The sequence below is a fragment of the Dipodomys ordii genome, unplaced genomic scaffold (assembly GCF_000151885.1).
Source record: "Dipodomys ordii isolate 6190 unplaced genomic scaffold, Dord_2.0 Scaffold56, whole genome shotgun sequence".
Classification (NCBI taxonomy): domain Eukaryota; kingdom Metazoa; phylum Chordata; class Mammalia; order Rodentia; family Heteromyidae; genus Dipodomys; species Dipodomys ordii.
Window position 1 is genome coordinate 6,009,198 of NW_012267272.1, and position 27,659 is coordinate 6,036,856.

The following is a 27,659-nucleotide window of genomic DNA, read 5'->3' on the forward strand; positions in this document are numbered from 1 at the left end:
CTCTTCAGCTCAAGGCTAGCGCTCTATCACTTGAGCCACAGCCACTTCCAGCTTTTTTCTTTTTGCTTATGTGGTGCTGAGGAATCGAACCCAGGGCCCCATGCATGCAAGGCAAGCGCTCTACCACTGAGCCACCTTCCCAGCCCCAGTCTATCTATCTATCTATCTATCTATCTATCTATCTATCTATCTATCTATCTATCTATCTATCTATCTATCTATCTAGTGTCCATCCTAGGGCTTGAACTCAGTACCTGGGCACTGTCCCTGAGGTTTTGTGCTCAAGGCTAACACTCTACCACTGAAGCCACAGCTCCGCTTTTGGCTTTCTGGTATTTAGGGCTTCCTGCCCGGGCTGGCTTTGAACCGTGATCCTAAGATCTCAGCCTCCTGAGTAGCTAGGATTACAGGCATAAGCCACTAGCAGCTGGCCAGCCGAGAGATTCTTATATTGAATTAACCAGCAAAAAGCCTTAAGGAGAGGTATGTTTACATGGTAGAGACCCAGCCTTGAGCAAAAAAGCTGAGTAAGAGAATAAGGAACTATTAAATATCAAGGATTATGCCGATTTGGGAGCTATTTTGCAATGTTTGGTGGACTATTCTAAGGAAGTGTCCTGATTTGTCCTCATTTATGCCTGCTGCCCCAACTGAATAGACTGTGTTTCCCGGTCTGGCCCCAAACTCATGGGCTCAGGGGATTCTCCTATCTCAGCCTCCCAAGTAGCTTGAACTATGGAAGCGCCACACTGCTTCTGCAAACCAAAGAGCTTGACAGTAAATAGTTTCAGTCTCACCAGTCCTCCAAACCCTCAACTCTGTCTGCAAAGGCAGTGAAGACAAATATGTAACCCACAGGAGTGGCTGTCTTGCAAAAACTTTCCTGTGTTTACCCAAACAGATAACTGGCTGGCTGCAGCCAGAGGGCCCGGACTGCCAGGCCAGGGCTAGAACACTAACTCCAGTCAGGAGGTGGAGGAGATGTGTCTGGCATAGGAGCACAAGGGCTCTCAAGGACAAGGTCACTGAAGGAAAAGTAGAAACTTCACCACGATGCAAAACCCTGGAGCACACGCAGGCTCCCTAAAAAGCAGTCAGTTCAGAGAAACGCATTCTTGTTTTTAGGGGACAAAAAACAGAAGCCTCTTGTAAGGTTAGAGCAGGTGAGAAGATTGGAGGCCAAAACTCGTGCCATTCTCATCTGGACTTCGCTTTTTTCCTTTTCTTTACTTGGTACTCAATTCCTTCTCACATTTGCTGAATATGAAATAGGAAATATGGAGAGAAGGAAGGAAGGAGGTAAGGGCAGGGAGAGAAGTGGGAAAGATAAGGGAGGGGGAGGAAGGAGAGGTAAAGTCTACACAAGGAAGATTTTCCTCATAGTAAAGGAATCTTTGGAAAAGAAGTCACAGAGACTGTCAGCCCCCTGATGGTCTCCAGGGAAAATGTCCTTTCCAATTCTGTACTTTCTGGGGGGAAAAAATGGATAACCCAAGCCAGGTGCACTGGTACATGCCTTTAGTCCCATCTACTCAGGAACCTAACAGGAGGATTGTTTGAGTCCAAGTTTGAGATCAGCCTAGGCAATGCAACAAAACTACATTCCCCCTCCCCATAAAAAAAATGAAAAAGGAGCATCCGGATCCCCAAAAGGACATGGGGTGGTCCATGAGGCCAAAGGTGGACATCCAGAGAAGGTAGGTCATTCTCCACAGGACACTCAACAGCAAACACTATGGGTGGAAACTCCAGGCATGAAGGCCCTCCGTGGGAGGAGGAGCCCAGGCTGGTTATAGAACTGGATCAGGAAGGAATGTTCCAGATGCTTCTATTAATTAGTTCTACACCTCAGGAGGCCCCTGTTGCATACAGGCAAAAGCACCAGGTGACTATCTTGAGAACTGTATGGAAAGCCATCACAGCTCAAGAGCGCCATCTACTGCGGGAAGTGCAGCCAGGGCTCCTCCATCCACGGAGCTCAACATTCAGAAAGTGATTGAAGCCACCCCTTTTTATTGGCTCTAATTCAGGCCAGGGTCCTACCACCTACCAGTTCTTGTGTGTGGGTTACAAAGGTCACAGTCCAAGTCTGTTTTTCTTTCTTCTGTGTGTGTGTGTGTGTGTGTGTTCGTACTGGGGCTTAAACTCAGGGACTTGAGCACTTGATTAGCTTTTTGCTTTTTTGCTCAAGGCTGGTACTCTACCACTTAAGCCACAGACCCATTTCCATCTTTTTTGCTGTTTATTTGAAGAGTTGCTTGGATTTATCTGCCCAGGCTGGCTTTGAACCTTGGTCCTCAGATCTCAGCCTCCGACTTGGCTAGGATTATAGGCGTGAGTGAGCTAGATGAACTTCCTTAGATTCAAATCATCCCAAATCTGATGCTTTTCACATCCAAAACACATCAGTTAAGGGATACTGAGCTGAGCAGATTATCTGGGGGCAAGAGGGGGAAAGAAAACCCTAACTCCTCATTTATCTGACCAGTGTGGAGAAAACAAACCTATATCCCCCTCTCTCTCATATATATGAGGGGGGTGGATAGATAGATTCAATAAACTTCAAGTCTGAAGAGCCAGGTACTGGTAGCTGTAATTCCTAGCTACTCAGGACACTGAGATCGAAGGTGAAAGTCTGATGACAGCCTGGGTAGAAAAGTTCACGGGACTCCACTGAAGCAGCAAAAAAGCCAGAAGGGAAGGTGTGGCTCAAATGGGAGAGCACAAGCCTTGAGCAAAAACAAAAACAAGCCAAGTGAGTGCGTGGAGGCCTTGACTTCATGCCCCAGTACCAGCTTGCTCGCTTACTCAATCAATTAATAATAAAGCCTGAGAACAGGGCTTGCAAGCAGGAAGGAAAAACGGGGAGCATTTCCAGATCCATCAACCCTCAGCGGGGCTGCGGGTGTCCCCGCCCCGCCCCATCGCCCCGCCCCTCCTTCTCGAGGCCCCGCCCACTCCGTAGCCCCGCCCACGCCCCTTCCCACAGGTCGCGCGTGCGCACCGGGCAGCCCAGGTAGGCCGAGTTGTGCACCCCGGGCGGCCGACGGTAGGTGCCGTCGCTGTCGGTGGTGATGAGCCGGTCCTTCTCCGCGTCGGCCGGGCACCCGTTCACCTGGTGTTTCCGGCGCGGCTTGGGTGAACGCTTTATCCGCGAGCTGCCGGGCGACATTGGAAACGGTCTCCCCAGGAAGGAAGCCTCCACGCCACCTCCCCACCCGAGCCCGGCGGGGCCATCCCCTGGGGCAAACGGGGCGGCAGGCAGGGTCCCCCGCCTCCAGGAGACGGGGGGGGGGAATGGGGGGGACGGAGGCCCCGCCCCCCAGGGGAGACAGGGGGAAGGAGGCCCCGCCCCCAGGGAGACCCGGGCTGGGCGCAGAGCTGCCTGGCAGGCCCCGCCCCTGGCCCCGCCCACCTCTTCCGGGGCTCGATGAACACCGAGGGCACGCTGGCCGTAGGGTCCAGGATCTTGTCGATCTGCATCTGTGCGCGGCGGTACACGCGGTGCCGCTCCTTCGTGTCCCCCGAGGACAGGTCGTCCACCACCGGGAACTCGTAATGGCCGCGCCTCTTGGCACGCAGCCGGATCTTGTTGCGGTGATGCTCAATCTCGGATTTGTGCCGCAGCGCCGTCTGAATCTGAGGGGAGGTGGGGGAAAACAGGGTGTTCTTAGATGTTTCCGGAACCCTCCTTGGCCAAGCCTTTTATGCACCACTTCCTCTCCCCCACAACCTGGACATGCTATCTGGGGGCTCCGGGATGCCCAACCGGAGTGACGGGGCAGGGACAGCCCCCGCCCTAAATTTCTTCTGTAACTTCTTTAAGCTGACTCATGGGCCTTGACTTTACCTAGCCAGGAACCTATGACAGCCTATTTTACCAAGGGGCGCAGGGTGCCAGCCATCCCAATTGGTCCCCAGGAGGGGCTGGTTTTCTCTGTCCCCCCCCAAGAGACACTCAAGCCTTGGACAGTGACCCTTGACAAAGTGGAAGACGCAATTCTCCGATAGCCAGGTGCAATACATCCTCACATGCAAAGAAGGCTTCTGCGCTAAAGCAGATGCTCGTCATTAACTCCCTCGTGATTACCTGGCTTAGGGAGGCAGCTTCCCAGAGTCTGGCTGCACCCCTTTCCTCCCCACCCCCAAAAGGTGGAGACCACGGCCACGCAGGGTGGCCTGAGGCCCAAGGAAGCTGAGCAGCGCCCGGGCAGGGCTTTCCCAGGCCTCAGGTGACTGCATGAGGCCCTCTACACAGTGTCTAATCGCGCTTGTCCAGTGTCTTATCTTCCTTGCTTTTTAGTTTTTTCAATTGTTATAATAATGTTCGGGATGTACGGGTTACAGTTACATAAATCAGGAAAAGAATACATTTCTCTTTGGATATCACCCCTTCACTCTTTCCCAGTTTTTCTCACTCACAAGTGGTATAGTTTTGTTTTTGTTTTTACCAGTCCTGGGACTTGAACTCAGGGCCTGGGCATTGTTCCTGAGATTCTTTTGCTCAAGGCTAGCACTCTACAACTTAAACCACAGCACCACTTCCGGATTTTTCTTTTGATGCGGTACTAAGGAACTGAACCCAGGGCTTCATGCATACAAGGCAAACACTCTACCACTAAGCGAAGTTCCCAGCTGGTATAGTTCATTTTCAACATTGTGTCTAATGAGTACCACTGCTACATTTGTTCACCCTTTGTCCACTTCAGCGCCTCTCCTTACACTCCACAGATAAACAAGACAAAAGGAAAACAAAAATAGCAAAAAAGAGCCTCTTGTTTCCATTTCCTGGCAGTCTGATCTTAAAAAATAAATAGAGATAGTCATTTTTGTTTTGGGATGCTTGAACTCAGGCCCTTGCATTCTTGCTTGGCTTATTTTTGCTCAGGATTGGTGCTCTACCACTGGAGCCATGCTTCCACTTCCAGTTTTTGCTGGTTAACTAAAGATAATGAGTCTCACGGACTTTCTTGTCCCAACTCCTTTGAGCTGCGATCCTTAGAGCTGAGCCTCCTGAATAGCTAGGATTATAGGAGTCATCCATTGGTGCTGAGTGTTTTAAACCAAGCATACTTATTTGACAGTGTACCTTTTGTTCACTTTAAAGCGCTGACTAAACCAGAATGTGAGGTTTTTATTTTATTTTATTTTTTTGTTTTTTTTGGGGGCCCGGTCGTGGGGCCTGAACTCTAGGCCTGGGCGCTGTCCCTCAGCTCTTCAGCTCAAGGCTAGCGCTCTACCACTTGAGCCACAGCGCCACTTCCAGCATTTTTCTCTTTGCTTATGTGGTGCTGAGGAATCGAACCCAGGGCCTCAGGCATGCAAGGCAAGCACTCTACCACTGAGCCACCTTCCCAGCCCGTGAGGTTTTTATTAATATAACAATTATTATTGCTAATGTGGGTTTTGTGGTTTTTTTTTTTTTAATCTGCTCTGGGACTTTAAATCAGGACCTGGGTGCTGTCCCTTAGCTTTTTCACTCAAAGCTGGCACTCTACCACTTCTGCTATACCTCCAATTCCAGCTTTTTGCTGGAGATAAGAGTCTCTCCTATTTGTCTACAAGGATTTGAACCGTGATCCTCAGACCTCAGCCTCTTTAGCTAGATTACAGGCGTGAGCCACCGGCGTGGTCGGGCTTGCTGAGGTGTATTTGAATTAGAACACATACCTCCTTGTTGATCTTGTTGGTCTCAGCCACTCGGCTGGCCAGCACGGGGTTCTGGGCAGGGGGCACCGGGATGGGCTGCATGGCGATCAGCTGCACCTTACTGGGGACCCGCCGGCTGGCCTCAGACGAGCGCGAGAGCCTGTCCACATGCTCAAAGATGGAAGCGGAGGAGTGCTGCTCCGTCCCTGAACTGGGAAGTGGGGGTGCTAGAAAGGAGAGAAAAGCAAGGGATAAAGTCACTTGAAGAAATAGCAGGGGCAATGCTAAGGCCCAAAAGACTATGGCCCCACACTGGGGGCAGAGCACTGGAAATGTCTCTATCTAATGCTGTCTCTTCCATTGTCATTAAAAATGATAAACACAACCAGGTTCTGGTGGCTCACTCCTGTAATCCTAGCTACTCAGGAGGCTCTGAGGATTGTGGTTCAAAACCAGATTGGGCAGAAGAGTCTGTGGGACTCTTATCTCCAATTAACCACCAGAAAACCAGAAGTGGCGCTGTGGTTCAAAGTAGTAGAGCACCATCCTTGAGAAGAATAGCTCAGGGGCAGTGCTTAAGCTCTGTTCAAGCCCCATGACCATCACCATCACCACCACCAACAACAACAACAAAAAAGACAAACACTTAGCTGGGCACCAGTGGCTCACACCTGTAATCCTAGCTACTCAGGAGGCCGAGATCTGAGGATCGCAGTTCAAAGCCAGCCCGGTCAGGAAAGTCCAGGAGACTCATCTCCAATAAACCACTCAGAAAACCGAGTGTTGCAATGGCTCAAGTGGTAGAGTGATAGCCTTGAGCTGAAGAGCTGAGGGACAGCGCCCAGGCCCAGTTCAAGCCCCACAACCAAAAGAAAAAAAAAATTTTTTTAAGGAAAGATGAGAAAAAGTCATTAGGCTATTCACTGTGTCAACAGCTGCCCAGTTTTGTCTGAATACAATTCAAATCTTTAGGATATAAGGGGACAGCAGAAGCTCAAGCTGCTCAGCTGGTCAAGAGACACCTGACAGAACTTTTAGAAGCATTTCTAGCCTCTGTGAACTTGTGCTATCATGAAGAGAGCTTGCAGAGTTCTGAACTCACCCCCGTCCTTAGCTGGCACTCTACCACTAAAGGCACCTTCCCACTTCCAGCTCAGTTAACTGAAGATAAGAGTCTTACAGATTCGTCTGCCAGGGGGGTGGGCTTTAAACCATGATCCTCAGATCTCAGCTTTCTGAGCAAGATTCCAATGTGAGCCACCTAACTCTGAACATTCTCCAAGAGAAGTCTTTGACTTTTGCTCACACTGGTATGGAAGTCAGAAGAAGGGAAAGGTAGGCACTCCAAGATATTTCTCAACTGAACAATGAACAGAAACGAAAATCCACAGCTCTTTTTCTTTCCCCGGAGTATTTCTTCCCTGGATGAAACCTGGACTTTAATCCTGTCTCTCTGAAGCACCACACCTGCTACTGCGTTTTAAGACTCTGTGAAAGCGGATCCTGAGCAAAAGCTCTTGCCTTTGTCTGAAAGGCTTTTCCTTCAGATTATAAAAGGGTGTGCAGGCCTTGTGCCCCAAGAACCCCAAAGGCCACATGTAGGTCTAAGCTTCGGTCGAGAATCTCTTCTCTTATACAATACAGTTCACTCAGTGAAATTTCATACAGACAAATTTACAATCAACAATGTCGAGTATAAAAATTACTATTAAAAACAACATGCTGAGGTTTCCCTTATCTTTGCATTCCTGAAACACAATCCTAAGATATAAATAAAGCTCTGCTCAATACAATAGCTGAATGGGCACATTTACTTATTTACCTATTACACTAAAACCACGCTACCCTGGCATGCATCCAGAAATGGCTCCCTTGGAGAGGCGGGCCTGTGGGCGTGGCTTGCTTCTAGGGCCTAAGTCTGTCAGTGATTCCCATAGGCTGGGGAACAAAGTTCATCTGAGACCTACTTATCTCCCCAGGCAAGGAAGCTAAAGCCATGAACCTCCAGCTCCCATTTAGAAAAGGATGATGATGCGGGATGACCCCGCTACCTGCCACAGCACCAGCAAGGACATCTGGAATTGATCCCCAAGAGAATCACTAGATCCGACAGGCTGTTTTTAGGCCTGGAGTTTTTGTTTCATTTCTTTTGTCCTTCTGGAAGGAATATTATTTGGACCCTAAATCAGAATAAAGATGCAGCTCTGTGAACCCCTCGTCTCCACCACAGAAGTCTTGAAGAAGACACCAGTATAAAGTCTGATGGTGACGATCAATGCTGAGAAGTTCAGCATGAGACAACTACTCCATTTAGAAAAAAAAAAAAAATATATATATATATATATATATATATATTTTTTTTTTTGGGGGGGTCAGTCGTGGGACTTGAACTCAGGGGCCTGAGCTCTTTTTGCTCAAGGCTAGCTCTCTACCACTTTGAGCCACAGCTCCACTTCCAGTTTTCTGGTAGTGAATTAGAGATAAGCATCTCATGGGCTTTCCTGCCTGAGCTGGCTTTGAACCATGATCCTCAGATCTCTGCCTCCTGAATAGCTAGTATTGCAGGCATGAGCCACTGGCACCTGGCCATTTAGTAGATTGTTTTTTGGGGTTGTTTTTTTTTTTTTTGGTCCGGTCATGGGGCCTGAACTCTGGGCCTGGGCACTGTCCCTCAGCTCTTCAGCTCAAGGCTAGCGCTCTACCACTTGAGCCACAGAGCCACTTCCGGCTTTTTTTTTCTTTTTGCTTATGTGATGCTGAGGAATCGAACCCAGGGCCTCAGGCATGCAAGGCAAGCGCTCTACCACTGAGCTACCTTCCCAGCCCCTTTTTGGGGTTGTTTTTTGTCGGTTGTGGGGCTTGAACTCTGGGCATGAGCGCTGTCCCTCAGCTCTTCAGCTCCAGACTAGTGCTCTACCACTTGAGCTACTTCCTGTTTACAGCGCCACTTCCTGTTTTCTGGTGGTTTATTGGAGATAAGGATTGCATGGACTTTCCTGCCCAGGCTGGCTTTGAACTGTGATCCTCAGATCTTAGCCTCCTGAGTAGTAGCTAGGCGTGAGCCACTGGCGCCCGGCTGGGTTGTTTGGTTTTGTTTTTTTTTGGGGTCCAGTCATGGGGCCTGAACTCTGGGCCTGGGCGCTGTCCCTCAGCTCTTCAGCTCAAGGCTAGCGCTCTACCACTTGAGCCACAGAGCCACTTCCGGCTTTTTTTTTCTTTTTGCTTATGTGGTGCTGAGGAATCGAACCCAGGGCCTCAGGCATGCAAGGCAAGCACTCTACCACTGAGCCATCTTCCCAGCCCCCTAATAGATTCAGTTTAGCATTTGAAGTAGAACAGCAGCCTGACTGATGGCAATCTCATGACTGAACAGGGAGAGTCACAGACCGCTCTGTGGGGCTCGGTGGGCCTTGCCCTCAGGGACCACGGCTGGCGTCTTGTCCCCCACGTCCCTTTCACTGGACTCCTCGCTGACCGTCGAGTCCACATCTGAGGGGGAGACTCTGCAGACACAGACAAATCGCAACCATTAGAGGAGCAAGAAAGAGTGGGAAGGTTACAATCATTTGCAAGTCAGGCTTCTTAGGTAGAAATGGTAGCCAGCTTGGGATTACAGGGATGTGCTACCTCACTGAGCCACTGGTTGAGATGGGGTCTCGAGAACTACTTTTTGTCTAGGCTGATCTCGTATATCATCATGCTCCAATCTCTGCCTCCCAAGTATCTAGGATTACAGACTTGAGCCTCTGCACCCAGCTTCATCTTGTGTCACAAGGGTGAGCCTGGCACCTGGGTTTATCAGGCTAAGAAAACTACACCTCACCTCTTTGGGTTCCCTGGCTTCTACAGAAATGTGGAATGTCAGACATCCTATTACCATCTTTCTGGATACTTTAAATGTGTTTTTGTTTTTGTTTTGTTTTTGGTGCCAATCCTGAGGCTTGAATTCAGGGCTTGGGTGCTATCCCTGAGCTTTTCTGCTCACGGCTGGTGCTCTACCACTTGAACCACAGCTCCATTTCCAGATTTTTGGTGGTTACTTAGGAGATAAGAGTCTCACAGATTTTCTTGCCCAGAGTTGGCTTCAAACCTCAATCCCCAGACCTCAGTAGTTGGTATGAGCCACCAGTGCCCAGGTCTAGGTTATTTGTAATACTTGATATAATGTAAATATACATATATATATAGTCATATATATAATAGTCTTGTTTTGAGAATGACAAAAAAATCTGTACATATTTTTGAGATGTAATTTTTTCCTGAGCATTTCTGATCCACAGTATTTGAAATGGTATACACTACAAAGATCATCGACATGATGCGACTAGATGTTTCAGATGATGCTACAAAAAAAAAAAAACCACTTTACAAAATTATACTAGCATATCAAATCATCCACATTGATTTAATTTACTCTTAGCCAGTAAAATAATTACACAAAGAGCATCTCTCCATATAATTGATTTTCTTTTATAAACATCATGCTTTAATATTAAATCCTTAAAACTAGGCCAGACCCCTGGGGTGAGTTTTCTGATAAGACAGAAATGATGACACCGTTTTGGATAATGGTGTGGCCACACACTTTTTTCCACTCCTAGTGGAAAATTCTGGAGTTCAGAATTGCAGTGCTCAAAGTAAGTCTGCTGAGCTGAAGCTTCAGGGCGCCACGAGTCTGAGTTTGTCATCTTTAACTCCGAGCTAGCTCTTCTCATGGGAGAAAGGCATCAAGGGACTTCCTGGCAGCTCAGAAAATTAATATGCAAGTCTACTGGTGCTCCCGTTTAATCTGAAGGATTGGAAATCAACTGGGAATGAGGAGTGGGCCAGGAGGCGGCGGCGCCAAGTCCCACACAATGTGCCCACAAAGGAGACGGCCAGGACAGCTGGGAAAGAGGAGCAAAGAGGGATTCCACGAAGGTGCCTGCCGACAAAGCAAGGATGTCACCGCCAGCAGCCACTGGCTTAACAAGCCGAGGCACCGCAGCCCATGCTGGCGGGGTCCATACTGTGTGGACTACGCGCACTGTGCGCACTATGTGATTCCGTATGCTGTGCAAAGTGTGCACACTCTGTTCTAAATGAGCTAGGTACACTATGCAAACTATGCATCCTGTGCTCACTATACACACGATGCATACTCTGGGCCGTGCACTTCGGAGGATGTAGAATTCTTTTAACCCCGGAACACGCACGCTGGAGCTGGTCAGTCCCTCACAGGTGCCCTCACACACCTGATGACTCATCTCCAGCACTTTGGGGAGAAGCTGCTCCTAGAGACACGGCTGGGCCCTGTGTGACTTAGGCACGTGCGAGTCTCCCCGGCTGTTCACCCAGGGCGGTACCAGTCCTTCTGCTACCAAAACTGACCACCTGAAAACAAGCATCCACTGTGACAGAACAATCCAGAAAGCATGATAACAACCTTCCTCTGTGGCGGGCGTTCTTGGCGGGGATCTTGGCCTTGGGGCTGGGCACGTCTCCGTTCTCAGAGGGTGTGGTGTGCTCCTTCACTGGTCCTGGCAGCGGTGCGGGCTCATGAATAATCAAGATGTCATCTTTATTATGCTGGCCCAGATGCTGCTTAGCAAAATCGAAGCCCTTCACACTTGGGATCTGCAGCTGAAACACACATATACACGCACACGCGTGAACGAGGCGGGGAATGTGATGTGGGAGGGCCGACCCAGAGCGTGAACTCTGACCCCTGACCCGGCTGGCAATGCACCAACACAATTCCAGAAGCATCTGTCGTGTCAGCTGAGTGTGCAGTTTGGACCCAGAGGATGTGACAGAGGCTCGCAAAAGCTTAAACCAAGTACAGAGGTCAAAGAGCAAGAGCAGAGCCGTTCTGATACCGCACAGCGCTGCCGCCGCACAGTGAACACCAGGGAACAGCGGGCTCCACACCTTCTGTAGAGAGATAAGGGGACTTGAGAGAATGTTCTAGATGGTATCGTGTGAAGGATCAGAAGAGATTATGTAAGCTGTATGAAAGGGGGCAGAAGAGAGAGAAGCCAGCCTAGACCCAGACAAAACTCCAAATGTCAACTTCCACAGCTCGGCCTCTGGGAAATCAGAAACCTACAGGTATTTCCCAACAGGTAGATTTTTAAAATGCAAGGAGACAGGATGTGAGGGGCTTACCAAGTGCTCATTCCACATCCTGAACCCAGAAAGACCTAAGTCCAGGCTCCTAACCAAGAAAATGGAAAGACACAGACAGCTCTGCAAATCAGACAGAAAAAAACTCGAAGCCAAACAGGTAGCAGAGACAACGAAGGAGCCAAGGCCAAGGATGGCGGGGATGTTCACTTGTTTGTTTTGGTGCCACTACTGAGGCTTGAACTCAGGCCCCGAGCCATCCTGTCCCTTAGCTTTACTCACTGAAGGCTGGTACTCTACCACTTGAGCCTCGGCTCCACACCAAGCGCTTTGCTAGTTCATGGAGATAGAAGTCTCAGGGACTTTCCTACCCAGGCCAGCTTCAAGCCTTGATCTTCAGCTCTTCAGCCTCCTGAGTAGCAAGGATGTCAGGCCTGAGTTGCCAGCGGCTGGGTGATGAGCTGTAAGTTTTAGGCAGAGATACGCAATGGAGGGAGGGATGCTAGGAAAGGAAGTGAGTCACAGAGAGGAGGCCTGCAGCCCATCAAACACAGGCCTCACTTTCAACATCTTAGGGGGAGAGGACAGAGCAGCTCTCAAAGGAAAACAGCTTGGAGCAGCTGGAGACCAAGGACACACGCCTAGGGAGCTTCGCAGAGAGGCCACACGACACTAACACCCATCGGGAAGCTCGGGGACCTGAGGGGCAGCTGGGATTCTTTTTTGAAGTGAATACAGATCCTCTGGATAAAATGTTGGGGACACATCAAAGAGCAAAAGGAAGAGCAAGCAAGGAAGAAATAGGTGACTTCAAAGAAACAGCAGAATTTGAGAAGTTCAGCATGACACAAGCCAAGCCAAATAAAGAATTTCCAAAAGGATCGGTCGACACAAAGTAATGGCGACACAAAGCTCAAAGAGAAAAGGGGTCCTCAGACAAGTGCACCCTCACATCAGGGGTGATCCGGGGGTCCTGACAGGGGACACACAGTTCAACCAACACCTCACCTACACCTAGACCGTGGGAGCTACACCTGCCTAAAGCTTCAGCACTAGGCCTGTGGTGAGAAAGGAAGAATAATCAAGGTACCCGGAGATGTAAGCACCATTTTTTTTCCTTTTTCTTTTCTATTAGGGTTTGAACTCAGGGCCTCGTGCTTGTTAAGCGAGTGCTCTACTCCTGAGCCATGTCTCCAGCCCTTTTTGCACCAGTTATTTTTTTCCCGGTCCTGGGGGCTTGAACTCAGGCCTGAGTTCTGTCCCTGAGCCTCTCCGTGCTCAAAGCTGGTGCTCTACAACCTAAGCCACAGCGCCGCTTCCAGCTTTTTCTGTTACGTGTAGTTCTGAGGAATCAAATCCAGAGCTTCATGCATGCTAGGCAAGCACTCTACCACTAAGCCACATTCCCAGCCCTGCACCAGTTATTTTTGAGGTAAGAGTCTTGCTTTCTGCTCAGGCATGTTCCTGGTTGACAATCTACTTTTGGCTTTCCATAACTGCTGGGATTATAGGTACATGCTACCACATCCAACTTCCCACCATAGAAATAAAGTTTGCTTCAGCGTTCCTGGGCAGTCTGGCCTAGAGTGTGATCCGCCCATTCTCAGCCTCCCAAGTATCTAGTATCACAGGCTACGAGCCACTGCTGGCTGGCTGGAGCTCCCCCCACCCCTTTTCTTCCCCTCCTTTTGGTCAGTTCTGGGACTTGAATTCAGGGTACTGTTCCTGAGCTCTTTTATGCAAGGCTATCACTCTACCACTTTGAGCCACAGCTCCACACTTCTGGTTTTTTGAGTGGTTAACTGAAAATAAGAGTCTCACAGGGACTTTTCTGCCCAGGCTGACTTTGGACCATGGCCCTCAAATCTCAGCCTCCTGAGAACCTAGGATTACAGACATGAGCCACCAGGGCCTGGCATGGAGCTCTATTTTTGATGACACCGTACTTGTTACAGTGCTCACATTTCGGTGACTGGCAGTTCTTTCAGTCCAGCCTTCGGGGTTTGCGAAATAAACTGCATGCAAAGATTTGTCCTGAGGAGGCCCCTTATCAGGAATGCCATGTGCAATCCAAAGCCTGCAATCAGGCTGTGTGCCCATCCATACCTACAGATGATCCTAACAACCAAATGAGGACACTCATGCAGATCTCACGGGTGATTTTAAATAACTACTGTATATACAAGCAAATGGCATGGTCTTATTTGTCTTCCTTTATGCACAAAAAGCAACACAGGTGACTTAGATCTCTAAGCCTTAAATACCTCCAGGACCCCAGCTACAAAGAAAGCAGTCTTCAATAATGATTTACGCCAGCAGAGGGAGACAAAACTCGTTGTAAAGATAGCTTACAAAGAGTTGCTAGGAAACAAAAGGCAAATTCTCTTCTCAATGAGCTCCAGTTACAAAAAGCAGTCGGGCTCCCTAGGTTCAAGAACAATGCTAGTCAAAGGCTGAACCCCACCTGCCTCTCCTTACCGTATTACCTGCACCTCTGACGCATTTTCCCTGGTAGCAATGGAATTACAAATGCATAGTCAACTATATGTTCTCATTTCCAAGTGCCTTTTCTGAGACTGCTCCTCTGTAGTGGCTTCCTAGTGTGCCCAAGGGAATGTGGTTTCCTTTTTCTCTGATATGTATTTCTTTTTTTCTCTTTGATACTGGTCCTGGCTCTTGAACTCAGAGCCTGGGTTCTGTCCCTTCATTTCTCACTTGAAGTTAATGTTCTACCACTTGAGCCACAGTTCCACTTCTGAATTTTTTTTGCTGGTTCATTGGAAATAAGAGTCTCACCGACTTTCCTGCCCAGGCTGGCTCCAAAGTCACCATTCCACACACCCTGTTCTCTGGGTCTTGCTCAGGGACTTAATGCCGCCATATTTTGCACCAAAGGACAAAGGAGTGTAAGTTTTGATGCCTACTTCTGAAAAACCAAAATTCAAAGCAAAAATACAAGTCATAGAACAAAGATAGTATTGTATATTTCCTTAAGAAAACTGTTCCTTATTTACAAGATAATTTCATTAACTTTCAATCATTCGGTCTGTGTTCAGGTCGCCTAACTCAAGTTATTTCCTCACTGTCCCCCAGAAACCTTTAGTGCCCATAATTGGCCATTACCATACATCTCCTAGATTTAACTCCAGAGCAACACATTTGGCTTCTAACCATAATTAGTGTACTTAAGAGCAATCATCAATTTGTCTTTCAGGAAATCCAACGCTTAGTAGTTCATTATTCTCTCCTTTTTTTGTTGACGATTTCCACTGACTCAACTGTACTTTTTCTTTTTTCTTTTTTGGTGCCAGTCCTGGGACTTGAACTCGAGGCCTGTGTGCCATCCCTGAACTTCTTTTGCTCAAGGCCAGTGCTCTACTACTAAAACCACAGCTCCTCTCCTGGCTTTTTTTGATAGTTAATTGGAGATGAGAGTGTCACAGACTTTCCTCCCTCCTGAGTAGCTGGGATTGCAGGCGTAAGAAAGAGATCTACATATGAAGGAATACAGATAGAACTAGGCAAGTCAAAAGACAACTCCTGAACTGTAAGTAAATCAATTCAGCGTAATTAGGAGAGATACCACAGCCTTTGACATGCTGTCCTAGTTTGTGAAATATTTAATTCTAAATATTATTCCCATCTTGAAATTACAAATCCGTCTATGTAATTCTCAAGTATTTACTTGACAGGCACTTGTCAAGTGGAGCTTAAACTCAGTACCTGAGTGCTGTCTCATAGCATTTTCTGCTCAAGGTTATCATTCTACCACTTGAGCCACAGCTCCACTTCTGGCTTTTGGGTGGTAAACTGAAAATAAGAGTCTCACAGACATTCCTGCCAAGGCTGGTCTCAAACCACAATCCTGAGATCTCAGCCTCTTGTTTGAGTAGTTAGGATTACAGGTGGGAGCCACCAACACCCAGCCAAGTAAATACTTTTTAAGGAAGAAGTTGAAAATTGGACATCGATGCCCAGTTTTACAAGGTTGCTATACCTCAGCTGCAATTCCTTTCCTTTAAGCTCCCTAAACAAATGCCTCTAAGTGAACGAGTAATAGATAAAGCCTACAGCCTCCAACCTCCACCACCATCATTTAATAAATCTTTCTAACATCCTTTCTGGTATATTTGCCAGTAAGAAAGTGCATGCCTCTCAGACAGAGCACCCAATGTCTTTTACATGTTAGTGGGTTTGCTTTACCTAAACAGAGAGAGGAATTATACATCAGCCCTTGAGACCAAAAGCCTTGAAAGGGAGTCAGACAAAAAGCACACACAGCAAGCACTCAGCTTCGCAGTGCTGGCCAAACACTCCCTGCTCCTGAGAATCTGTCAACACCTATGTAAGAAACAAACATGGTAGCCAGGCTCCAGTGGTTCACACCTGTCATCCTAGCTACTGAGCAAGCTGAGTTCTAAGAATTGAAGGTCAGAGCCAGTCCAGGCAGACAAATCTTATCTCCAATTAACCACCAGAAAGCCAGAAGTGGAGTCCATGGTTCAAGCCTTGAGTGAAAACACCAAGCAAGAGTGTGAGTTCTTGAGTTCAAGCCCCAGGACGGGCCCACTCTTATTGCTGTTGGCTGGTACAACTTGAAGCAGTGAACATAAAGAGCTGGCTTCAGGTATAGTTATATAAAGTCAAAGAGGACATTTTGTTAGCTCCAGGATATGGCACATCGAAAGCCCACAACAAATATCAGATGACTTGCGTGAACTTAGAAAGATCAGCTAAAGCAACTGGATTTTATGAGGAACCAAGAAAAGGCTTTCTATTCATAAATGAAATACATAAGCCTGCTAGATTATTGTTGATTCCAAATAACACTTTCAAATAGATCAGGGCTCTGCAAACTCACAGACTACGACAGCACCTTCTACAAATAGCAACAAAAGTCACATACGTACAGAAGGAAAAAAATTAGAGACTTTCCCCCCACTTATAGAATCCATTCATTTAACGTGTTTACTTTCTCAATCATCTCAACTAGTTTTTCCATTCTTTTTGTTTTTTAACAAAATCCAGAATTGGGTCCCGATGGCATTATCATGCACACTAGTATATTTTATTGTTTTGTGACAGCTTTTTCATTCACAAAGAACACTCCACCACTTGAGAAATGAATCTCACAAACTCCTCTGGCTTCAAAATGCAATTCAGAAATCTCAGCCTCCTGAGTAGCTGGGATTACAGGCGTGAGCCACCTGCTCCTAGCTTTGGTATATGTGTGTGGGAGGAGAGGTTGTCTTTTATTCAGAGACTGGGATTTTTCATTCATGCTTGGTGCTCTACCACTTGAGCCACAGCTCCACTTCCAGCTTTTTGCTAGTCAGCTGGAGGTAGAGTCTCATGGACTTTCCTGCCCAAGCTGGCTCCAACTGTGATCCTTAGATCTCAGCTTTCTGAGTAGGCAGGATTACAGGCATGAGCCACCGACACTTGGTTCCATCAGTATTTTAAGGAAGAGGAGTCAGGATTAATTAAAGTCTTCAATATTCATATTAGGGCCTCGTTATTTCTGAAGGAGAATGTCTTTCCTTCTTGCTTTCTTTAATATATTCCAGAGGGGACAGGACACAATGCCTGTCTGCATCTCATAAATTGCGTCACTGACGAGGGAGAGAGGCCTAACCAAGCAGCTCACCCAAGGAACAAGAAAGATGCCTGGCAAAGTTGAAAACACATGGTTCCGAAGTGTAACAAGGGCCACATGGCACAGGGAAGTCCCCAGGCTGGCCCACCCTGACCCCTGGGGAGGGACAGACAATGGAAACTTCCCAGCAAATCCCAGACGTGGCCATATAAAAAATTGCAATCATATGGAGAGTGCCATTGTGAGCATTTGTTACTTGATGGAAGTCATTTGTAAAATTTAAAAACAACCCAGACCCAGCATGCTATGCCCGTTTAGAAAGTGACAAGGCCAGATGACAGCCACCAGCTGCTCTTCAGCCCTGTGGCGTGGGACCCTGTGGTCTTAGAAGTTGGGGGCAGCACTCTAAGACTTTCCCCAACCACAGCAAGAAAGTCCCTGAGATGTTTATCTCCAACTAATCACCAAGAAGCTAGAAGTGGAGGCATGGCTCAAGTGGTAGAGTACCAGCCTGAGTGAAAAAGCTGAGACAGGGCCCAAGCCCTGAGTTCAAGCCCCAGAACAAGCACACATGCACACACACACACACACACACACACACAAATGGATTGGGAATGTGGCTTAGTGGTAGAGTGCTTGCCTAGCATGCATGAAGCCCTGGGTTGCACACACACACACACACACACACACAAATGGATTGGGAATGTGGCTTAGTGGTAGAGTGCTTGCCTAGCATGCATGAAGCCCTGGGTTCGATTCCTCAATACCACATACACAGAAAAAGCCAGCAGTGGTGCTGTGGCTCAAGTAGTTGGGTGCTAGCCTTGAACACAAGCGGATTTAGGACAGTACCCAGGCCCTGAGTTCAAGCCCTAGGACTGGCAAAAAAAAAAAAAAAACTCATTGTTGAGTGCCACATCTGGACTACAGAAATACTTCAGAAGTAAACATGAGGCAAAGAGAAAGCTTAGGCAATCCCTATTTTCCTTTTTTTTTGTCGGTCGTGGGGCTTGAACTCTGGGCCTGGGCGCTGTCCCTCAGCTCTCCAGCTCAAGGCGAGCGCTCTACCACTTGAGCTACAGCGCCATTTCCAGTTTTCTGGTGGTTTATTGGAGATAGGAGTCTCACGGTTTTTCCTGTCTGGGCTGGCTTTGAACCGTGATCCTCAGATCTCAGCCTCCTGAGTAGCTAGAATTACAGGCGTGAGCCACCAGCGCCCGGCGCAATCCCTATTTTCAACCCAATAGACCGCAGTCTTTCATCAGAGTCTATATATCAGGGAAGGGTACAAAAGACCTAAACGTGTAACCATCCATCTATACTGGTTAAGTCTCCCTGTAAAGACATTCTACAACCAGTACAAAAACATTTCCCTACCTAGAAGTGAGCTTACTGCAATGAATTTCACACCATGAACCACTCAATATGTCAGGTGCTTTTTCCATGCTATTAACAACAACAACAAAACCTTAGCAGAGGACGTAAATAATAAATGAAGGTGGCTTGTAAATATAATAGTAGTATATAATGTGCTTCTAGTACATTTGGTAAGCTAAGAGCAAGCAAGTTTGGCAAGATTTATTTCCTTTTTTAGTTAATTCAGAAGAATATGCTACATTCATTTTTTTACATCAATTAAAAGATAGAACATATTTTGTGTTCCTATGCTGAATTTGTGTGTGCGTGTATGTGTGTATATACAGTGTATGTGTGTGTATACAGTGTGTATGTGTGTGTATACAGTGGTACTGGGACTTAAACTCAATATCTCATGTTCTCACATGTGTTTTTTTTTTTTTCTTTATGTAAAAATTTCTCTCTTGGCCTCCCTGCCTCCCTATCTCTTGACTTGAACCCAGGCTTTTCTCCTCAAGGCTAGTGCTCTACCCCTTTAGCCATATCTCTACTTCCAGCTTTTGGGTGTTTAACTGGAGATAAAGGAGTCTCATGAACTTTCCTGCCCCAGTTGGTTTTGAACAGCTCTCAGATCTCAGCCGCCCCAGTAGCTAGAATTACAGGTCTAAGCCACTGGGCCCCAGCTTCACTTGAATTTTTTACTCAAGGTTGATGCTGCACCACTTGAGACATAGCTTCACTTGTAGCTTTGTTGCTAGTTAATTGGTGATGAGTCTTGGAGACTTTTCTGCCCAGATTGGCTTCAAACCACAGTCCTCAGATCTCAACTTCTTGAAGAGCTAGGATTACAGGCAAAAGCCATCAGTGCCCCAGCCAGAATTTTGTAATAATCAGATGATCAGGATAAAATTAGAAAGCTACTAGAATAATCCTTTATTCTTCGCTTTTTTTAAAAGTCTTTTGCTTACCAAACTTTCTGAGTAGAGCGAGTTCTTCAAATCTGAAAGCTCCACAGAGGTGTGTGTTAATTAATACTGCAGAATGACTACCACATTCTGTTCCCCTGGAAACCACACTGACTCAAATGCATGCTGGGACAAACATCTGTCACTCCTGAGCTCTTCTCTGGGGCTCTGCTTGTTTGCTCACACCAGAGGAGCTAGCTGCTGACCTGAAGTCAATTTCTTTGCTGTGCAACCTAATGTGACAGTTAAATATTATGAAAAGTGTTGAAATATGCATGTGGAAAGAGAATTGCTAGTCCTCTAATAGATTAAGTTGAATGTTTTGGAAATATACACGAAAAACAGGCTGATAAAGCAATTGCTCCCAAATTAGGTGTACGCAAATCGACTTTTTAAAACACTGCAGAATGGGGTGGGGAGGGAGGAAGAACGCTTAGAGAAAGAGCTAGAAGAATACTGCTTGAAATTACTTTGCTTTTCTCAACAGAGAACCACATTGGAAACTGTGGCTGATATATGATGTTTATTTCAAGAAAAATCATACAGAGCTCCTACTAGGAGCTCTGACACTTAAAACAGTGAAAGACTGGCTAAAAAATACCCTTCATATGTTTGATGTTAAAATGTTTCACACGTGCATTGCCAATTTTTAATGAGTAAAAGACCTTGATCAATTATAAAAGGGGTACCCAGAAAATATGGTGTCCAGAAAATAGGGAACCATGTAAGAGAGCCAAACACTAGTGGCTCAACCTACAATCCTAGCTACTCAGGATGCTGAGGATTACAGTTTGAAGCCAGCCCAGGCAGGAAAGTCCATGAGACTCTTATTTTCAATTAACCACCAGAAACGCAAGAAGCAGATGTGTGACTCAAGTGGTTGAACACTAGCCTTGAGCAAAAAAAAAAAAAAGCTCAGGGACAGCACTCAGGCCCTGAGTTCAAGCCACAGATCAGCATTTGTGCACACAGCCTGTCTAGTAGAGTTGAAGACATGGGCACACCAACTGGAGTGTAAAACAGATCAGAACTAGATAGAACACTGGCAGACAGGATCTTCCAAAGTAGTGTCACGGAGCTGGGAAGGTGGCTCAGTGGTAGAGCGCTTGCCTTGTATGCCTGAGGCCCTGGGTTCGATTCCTCAGCACCACATAAGCAAAAAGAAAAAAAGCCAGAAGTGGCTCTGTGGCTCAAGTGGTAGAGCGCTAGCCTTGAGCTGAAGAGCTGAGGGACAGCGCCCAGGCCCAGAGTTCAGGCCCCATAACCGGACCCCCCCCCAAAAAAAAAAGTAGTATCATAATAGACCCTAGGGATAGATTTGCTAGTTCAGACAAAGAGGGGCTTTGGTAAAGCAGACAGAAAGGCCAAAGGCATGACCATTAGAGCCAGAGGATTTCTTTACTGGCCCTGCCCTCCATCTTTGCAAATCAAGGGCTTAGACTCACAGCTGCTGCATGGACACCAAGGCCAGCACTCACCTTCTGCCTCTGCTGGATGTTGGCCACCGTGTCAGGCTGAAAGTCCAGCTTGTCCGTGCGGCAGAGTTTCCAGTAGAGGATGATGACGATCACCATGACCACCAGCACCGGGATGACCACGCCCACGATGACCCACAGGTTGTTGCTCTGAGACTCTGGGGACGGTCTCTTCACCCTGTCCACGGCTACAGACGAGGAAGCAAATGCATCTGACTGCATATGTGTGCTGGACTAAAGGTGCCTCCTCCTATGAGTTAGCCAGAAGGCCTCTGTCGTTCAATTCAAGACAAGGTCACGAGTCACTATCTCCCTTGACAGGAAATGTGGTCAGGCAACACAGAATAGCACATGTGGAATAATACATCTGGGATCACAACTATGCACAGGTGATGTCTCTAAAGGCACATGACCACTTTCATATCAAAGCTAGGTTGAATCTAAATTCTTGGCTTCTAATTCATTCCACTAATCTACTCCTAAATTCTCACTACAGGACATTTGCCTATCAAAAAATGGTACAAACTGGCCAGCACCAGTGGCTCACCCCAATAATCCTAGCACTCAGGAGGCCGAAATCTGAGAATCAAGGTTCAAAGCCAGCCCACACAAATCCAAGAGACTCTTGTCTTCCATTAACCAGCAAAAAGCCAGAAGTGGAGGTGTGGCTCAAGTGGTAGAGTACCAGCCTTGAGCAAAAAAGAATCTAAGTAAAAACAGGAGGCACTGTATTCAAGCTCTAATACTGGCACCAAAAAAAAAGAAGAAGGAAATTTTATCTTACATATATTTTATCAAATTTTTTTGTTTGATTTTGAGTCTTTTGAGAGTGCTTCCCTTGGTAGCCCAGGCTGGTCTTGAACTTAAGAGCCTCCTGCCTCTACCTTACAAGTACCAAGATTGGGGGTCTCTGCACACCATGTCCAGCCCTAACTATTTTTTTTTTCAGGTAAGGGGTAGGTTTATTCAGTAGACCTGCTGGGACCAACCAAGGTTGGCACTCCACATGGCTGGGAAAGGCCTGGGAATGAGAGAGAGCTGGGAAGAGAGGAAAGAGAGAGAAAAGAGCTAGAAAAGAGCAGAGAGAGGGGTAAGAACAGTAGCACTCACGTGGTATTCAGGTAAGGGGTAGACCTGCTGGGACCAGGCAAGGTTGGCACTCCACGTGGCTGGGAAAGAGAGAGAGCAAGAAAAGAACAGAGAGAGAGAGAGCTAGAATAGAACAGAGAGAGCAAGAAAAGAGCAAGAGCAAGAGCAAGAGAGCATCCTGGGAATGAGAGAGAGCTGGGAAGAGAGGAAAGAGAGAGAAAAGAGCCAGAAAAGAGCAGAGAGAGGGGTAAGAACAGTAGCACTCACGTGGTATTAAGGTAAAGGGTAGACCTGCTGGGACCAGGCAACGTTTGCACTCCACATGGCTGGGAAAGAGAGGAGAGAGAGAGGAAAGAGCTAGAGCAGAGAGAGAGCTAGAATAGAAGAGCAAGAGCAAGAGAGCAGAAAAGAAGAGCAAGAGCCTAACTATTTTTTTAATGATAAAGATAATCCCTAAGTTTTATAAATAAATACAAGCGCTTCATTATATTTTCCTAACCAAGGCTTATGAACACTGACTTATTTCCTTACTTGTGACTCTCTCTAGATCCTAAAAATATGAGGTATTTTTTATTATTATTAAAAGTTGTGTTTTTTCTTAAGCCGGGCGTCTGTGGCTCACTCCTATAATCCTAGCTACTCAGGAGGCTGAGATCTGAGGATCACGGTTCAAAGCCAGTCCATGAGACTATACCAGAAAACCAGAAGTGGCGCTGTGGCTCAAGTGGTAGAGCGCTCGCCTTGAGATGAAGAGCTCAGGAACAGCACCCAGGCCCAGAGTTCAAGCCCCATGACCAACAACAAAAAAAAAAGTCTTTTTTTTTTAATTTTTTAAGGTGTCAGGTGTCTTTTTTTTTAATTTGCTTTTTATTATCTTCTTCTGAGTAGGTCTGTAGGTCTTGGGGCTTCAACTCAGGGCCTCAGTAGCATCCCTTAGTCTATTTGCACAAGACTAGAACTCCACCCGAGCCACAGCTCTACTTCTGGCTTTTTGGTGGTGAGTTGGAGACAAGAGTCTCAAGGACTTTCCTGCCCAGGCTGGCTTTGATCTACAAGCCTCAGATCTCAGCCTCCTGAGTAGTTATGATTGCAGGCTGAGTCACTGGTGCCTGGCTAAGGCTGTTGTTTTTAAAAACACTGATGGGTCTCTCCTCCATTTTCTTCACAAAAAGTATTTCAATACTCTCTGATGCTGGCGTTATTTTCTCATCCCTTTACTGTGGGGAGCAAGTTTCACCATGCTCTTACAAAGAACACTCTGGGTTACAGAGGAAAGCCATCCAAATGGAAACAGCAGGCAGAGTCATAAAGGCAAAGGTAGAGGAGTACGTTCTACCATGCCTCTTCCTGTTCTTCATATTAAATATGTACCCAACGAATCTGAGAGTTGAAAAAGAGGCACTAAGATTAAGCATTGCTAGGCAGGCAGGGACCAAGTACCTTCCAACAGCAATAAAGAAGTAGCAAAACGCCTTTCTAAATTGTGTGGGGTGAGGTTAGGGTAGGGAGTAACAGGATTGAAAAAGGTCAGGATCAAGGACTTCTTTGTGTTGAAAGACCCTGAAGGAAGCCAATAAACCCACAGCGCACCTCCCAACTTCCTGAGTGACTCACTGTCCCCTCAATGTGCACAATGTGACATCGAAGATTCCGAAATAAAAACAGAATAAGCACATTATTTTACCTAAGACAACTTTGTTTTTTAAAGAGACAAAGAAAACAGAAACAAGGAAATGAATATTAACGTTGATATAAGGTACTGTAACATTATACCCCATGAATATGATTGCTAGGGAAGGAAAAACATCAACACAGCCTCAACTATAAGCAATTGAAATCCATTTGAAATCTCAGCAAACAAACCAGACTGGCCTTTTAGCTAAGTGTCACTTCATAATAAAGCTTTATTTTCTTCTATTTATCTTTTTTAATGCCAGTACTGGGGCTTGAACTCAGGATCTCACACTCTTGTTTGACTTTTTGGCTCAAGGCTGGTTGTTTTAAAAACATCAGAGCCATAACTCCACTTCTGGCTTTTTGGTGGTTAACTGGGGAGAAGAGTTTTGTAGACTTTTCTGCCTGGGCTGTCTTAGAACTTTGATCCTCAGATATCAGTCTCCTGAGTAGCTAGGATTACAGGTGTGAGCCACCATCACCTGGCTATAATAAGGGTTTAAGACATAGTTTACCATACACACATCAGAAAGCTGGAAATTCAGAGCTCACTGTTGTAACGCACTGCCTCTGGAGCCCAGCACACAGCCCAGTTGATATACACTTACGCTGGGCAATTGCGCCTTGAATTCGGTACCCCAGGATAATGGCTGCTCTTTGAAGGTCTATCTTGTTGATCAGATCTGAAGACTTAGCTGCACTGAGTCTCTCTCCATCTTGATCCTCCACGAAGTAGATGAGCTGTACTGGGTTGTCATCTCCCTCCAGCCTGGACACGTTTACCACCTGAGAGACAGCAGAAATCATTAGCACCTAGACGCTTTCAATGTGTTCCTCTGGATGATTTGTTCCAGTCCTCATAATAAGCGCCTTATGCCATCCATGGCCCCACAGTCACCATGGTGGCGCTCTGTGGACAAGGAGGACAATCAAAAGCAGAGTTCCTCTGTGCAGGATAACAATGGTGCTTTGTCTGGGCCAACCTCATCTCTGGGACAATGGGGCCAGTAGCATACACAGAACATAGGGTTGGCAGGGGTGGGCAGTCTAGGAAGAGTGGCAACCCATCGTGTCTTGGGAGGATGCCACTATGAACCAACTATGAGAGGTTCTACCTCATCTCCTCCTGAATCCGTTAGCATGCCCTCTTCTCAACCTCAGCCCAGTTGACAATGCAATTCCAAAAGCCAGGTTACGAGTACAATGCTTCTTTGGTTGATGTCACCTGTGCCTTCATTCTCCATTTTATCCCAGCCCTACCTTCAAGTCCGTTTTTTACATAATGTACATTGAATATAATGACTGCATTTGCTCCTCTTCTTCCTGCCACCCCCTAAAACATGTGACAATTCTTTGACTTGGAGAGCATCATAGAATGGTTAGTAGCATCCCTGCCCTCTAGTCAACAGATGCCAGTAGCAACTGCCCCCCCGGGCTACCTAATGTGACAGTCAAAGTCTCTAGACCATGCCAGATGTGCTGGGGTTGGTGGTCATGTGTTAAAGGGCAGGCCCCGCCATTAGTGCTTTCATGCTTCGTGTGTCAGTACTGCATGAATATGGCATTTTGTTTGTTGTTGGTTTTTTTTCTCTTAATAACATTCAATTATTGGTTGTTCGTTTATACGCCTACAAAACATGGGGTGACATCCCAAGGAGAGGTTTAGTACGGGCTTTATTTTGCCCATGCAATGTGAATGCTTTGGCAACTGAGTTTGCCATTGGCAAAACAAAAGTACTATTCCTCTATTCGTGTGAGAGGATCTGAGGCCTTCCAATGCTCTGTGCACCACAGCCGGACTCCACCTTCACCACAGGAAACTTCTGATAAATCAGCAATTCCATGATTTCATGGGGGACTCCATCTGGGTCATGTCTAAGGATCCTTAACAACAAAGGCCCACACCTCACCATCAACGGCACTCCATACGCTTGTTCCAGAGAAGGCTGTCTAACTGCCCGATGCTGGCAGTTAAAGCCAGTTTCTTAACCACATCTGCTCTCCCATGATCAACTCCCACCCCATGGCCCTTCTGTGAAGGGCCTACAGGATGCTAGCCTATAGAATAAGGTGGAGTGGAGAGAAATTGAATGGAATGGAGTGAAATGGAAGGGAGTAGAATTCGTGGATTGGAATAGAAGGGAGTATAACTGAATGGGATATAATGAAGTGAAAGAGCAGGAGTGGAGTGAAGCAGAATGGAATGGAATGAAGAGGAGTGGAATAAGTGGAGTAAAATGGAGTGGAAGGGATAGAGTGAAGGAATCAAGTGGAATGGAATGGAGTGAAGGAGCGGAGTGGAGTGAAGTAGAATGGAATGGAGTAGAGTGGAATGGAGAGTGGAGTGAAAGCCAGATGTGAAGCACCAATGAGCAAAAAAGCCAAGCAAGAGAGTTAGGCCTTGTAGGCAGGGATGGAAGGGGAAAACTGGGAGGAAACAAAGGAAGGGGTGACATTGTCCAAAGAAAGAAATGTACTCATTACCTGACTTATGAAATGGTAAGTCCTCTGTATAATGCCATAAAAAGACAATAAAATTATATACTTTTTTTAAAGTGTCAAGGGTTGGGAATGTGGCTTAGTGCTAGGGTACTTGCCTAGCATGTGTGAAACCCTGGGCTCCATTGTCCAGTACCACATAAACAGAAAAAGCCAGAAGTGGCACTATGGCTCAAGTGGTAGAGTGCTGGCCTTGAGTAAAAGGAAACTCAGGGACAGTGCCCAGGCCCTGAGTTCAAGTCCCAGCACACACACATGTACACACCAATAGCGCATAATATTCTAATATATGAACATATACTGTTTACCCATCCTAATTGCTGAGCATTGAAGTTGGTTCAGTGTTTTCCTATTTACAAATTAAGTCTGAATGAGGAGCCTTGCACTGTTGTTCATTTCTAGAAGTCCCTGCTTGGCACTCAAAGGGGCTAATGATGTAATCTGTCACAGGACATCACTACCTGGGCTGGCTTGGTGAAGTTTCACAAGTGTGGCATTCCTACCACAGGGAGCTTGCACACCCAATTTAACACCTCATTATGCAGTTTTTATGGTGCTCTATAATTGCTTTATATGCATAAATCAACCCACACTCAGCCCCTGAGATCTTAGAAGCCACCAGTTGTGGAATAAGACAAAGCTTATGTAAATCATTTTCATAGTTGGTCTTGGTTTAATGTTTATTTTTCAAGTACTCTGAATTCATTTGCTTTTAAATTACTATTAGTTTTCAAATTTCTCCATCATTTCAACATGTGGAAAGGGAGCCATTTTAGAAACCTAAAGAACCACATTTCAGGAGAGGAGGGCAAAGATCAGGGCTGGAAACATCTGGTGAGTGCTGGAGGATAAGGTGTCCCTTTACACAACACGCCTACCCCTGCCCTGCCTCACACAGCTTTGGCATCTTTATCTCTTGGCCTCTACACCAACCTCTTCCCACCCCACCTACAGCCCTACCCCAGCGCCTGAGTTTCACCCTGGCTGTTTCCAAAATATCATACCTCAAAATGCCACATTTTCTTAGCCCTCTCAGTCAGCAATTAGTAAAGATAAAAATTCATATCACTCACATAAGAGACAGCAATAAATACCAGCACCAGCATCCAAGTTAGTGAACAGTACTAAGTACATGCATTGAAAAATGGGTCACTTCAGTTCAAACAAAACTAGCTTTTGAGCTGTCTGCCAGCCTACCAACCAAAGTGAAGAAGATTTGGGGAGAACAGGAGACAACAGGATTGGATGAAA

At 46.6% G+C, this 27,659-nt stretch overlaps 1 protein-coding gene across 1 annotated transcript in view; it reads right to left on the reverse strand.

The window, feature by feature from the left end:
* Kiaa1549 (KIAA1549 ortholog) overlaps positions 1-27,659 on the reverse strand; it is a 66,904-nt gene that overhangs the window by 12,721 nt on the left and 26,524 nt on the right. The window contains 9 exon segments of the mRNA XM_013021554.1: positions 3,005-3,158; positions 3,416-3,639; positions 5,671-5,876; positions 9,037-9,152; positions 11,075-11,271; positions 21,150-21,334; positions 24,518-24,722; positions 25,715-25,793; positions 27,104-27,128. Coding sequence (XP_012877008.1) covers positions 3,005-3,158; positions 3,416-3,639; positions 5,671-5,876; positions 9,037-9,152; positions 11,075-11,271; positions 21,150-21,334; positions 24,518-24,722; positions 25,715-25,793; positions 27,104-27,128 — 1,391 coding nt within the window.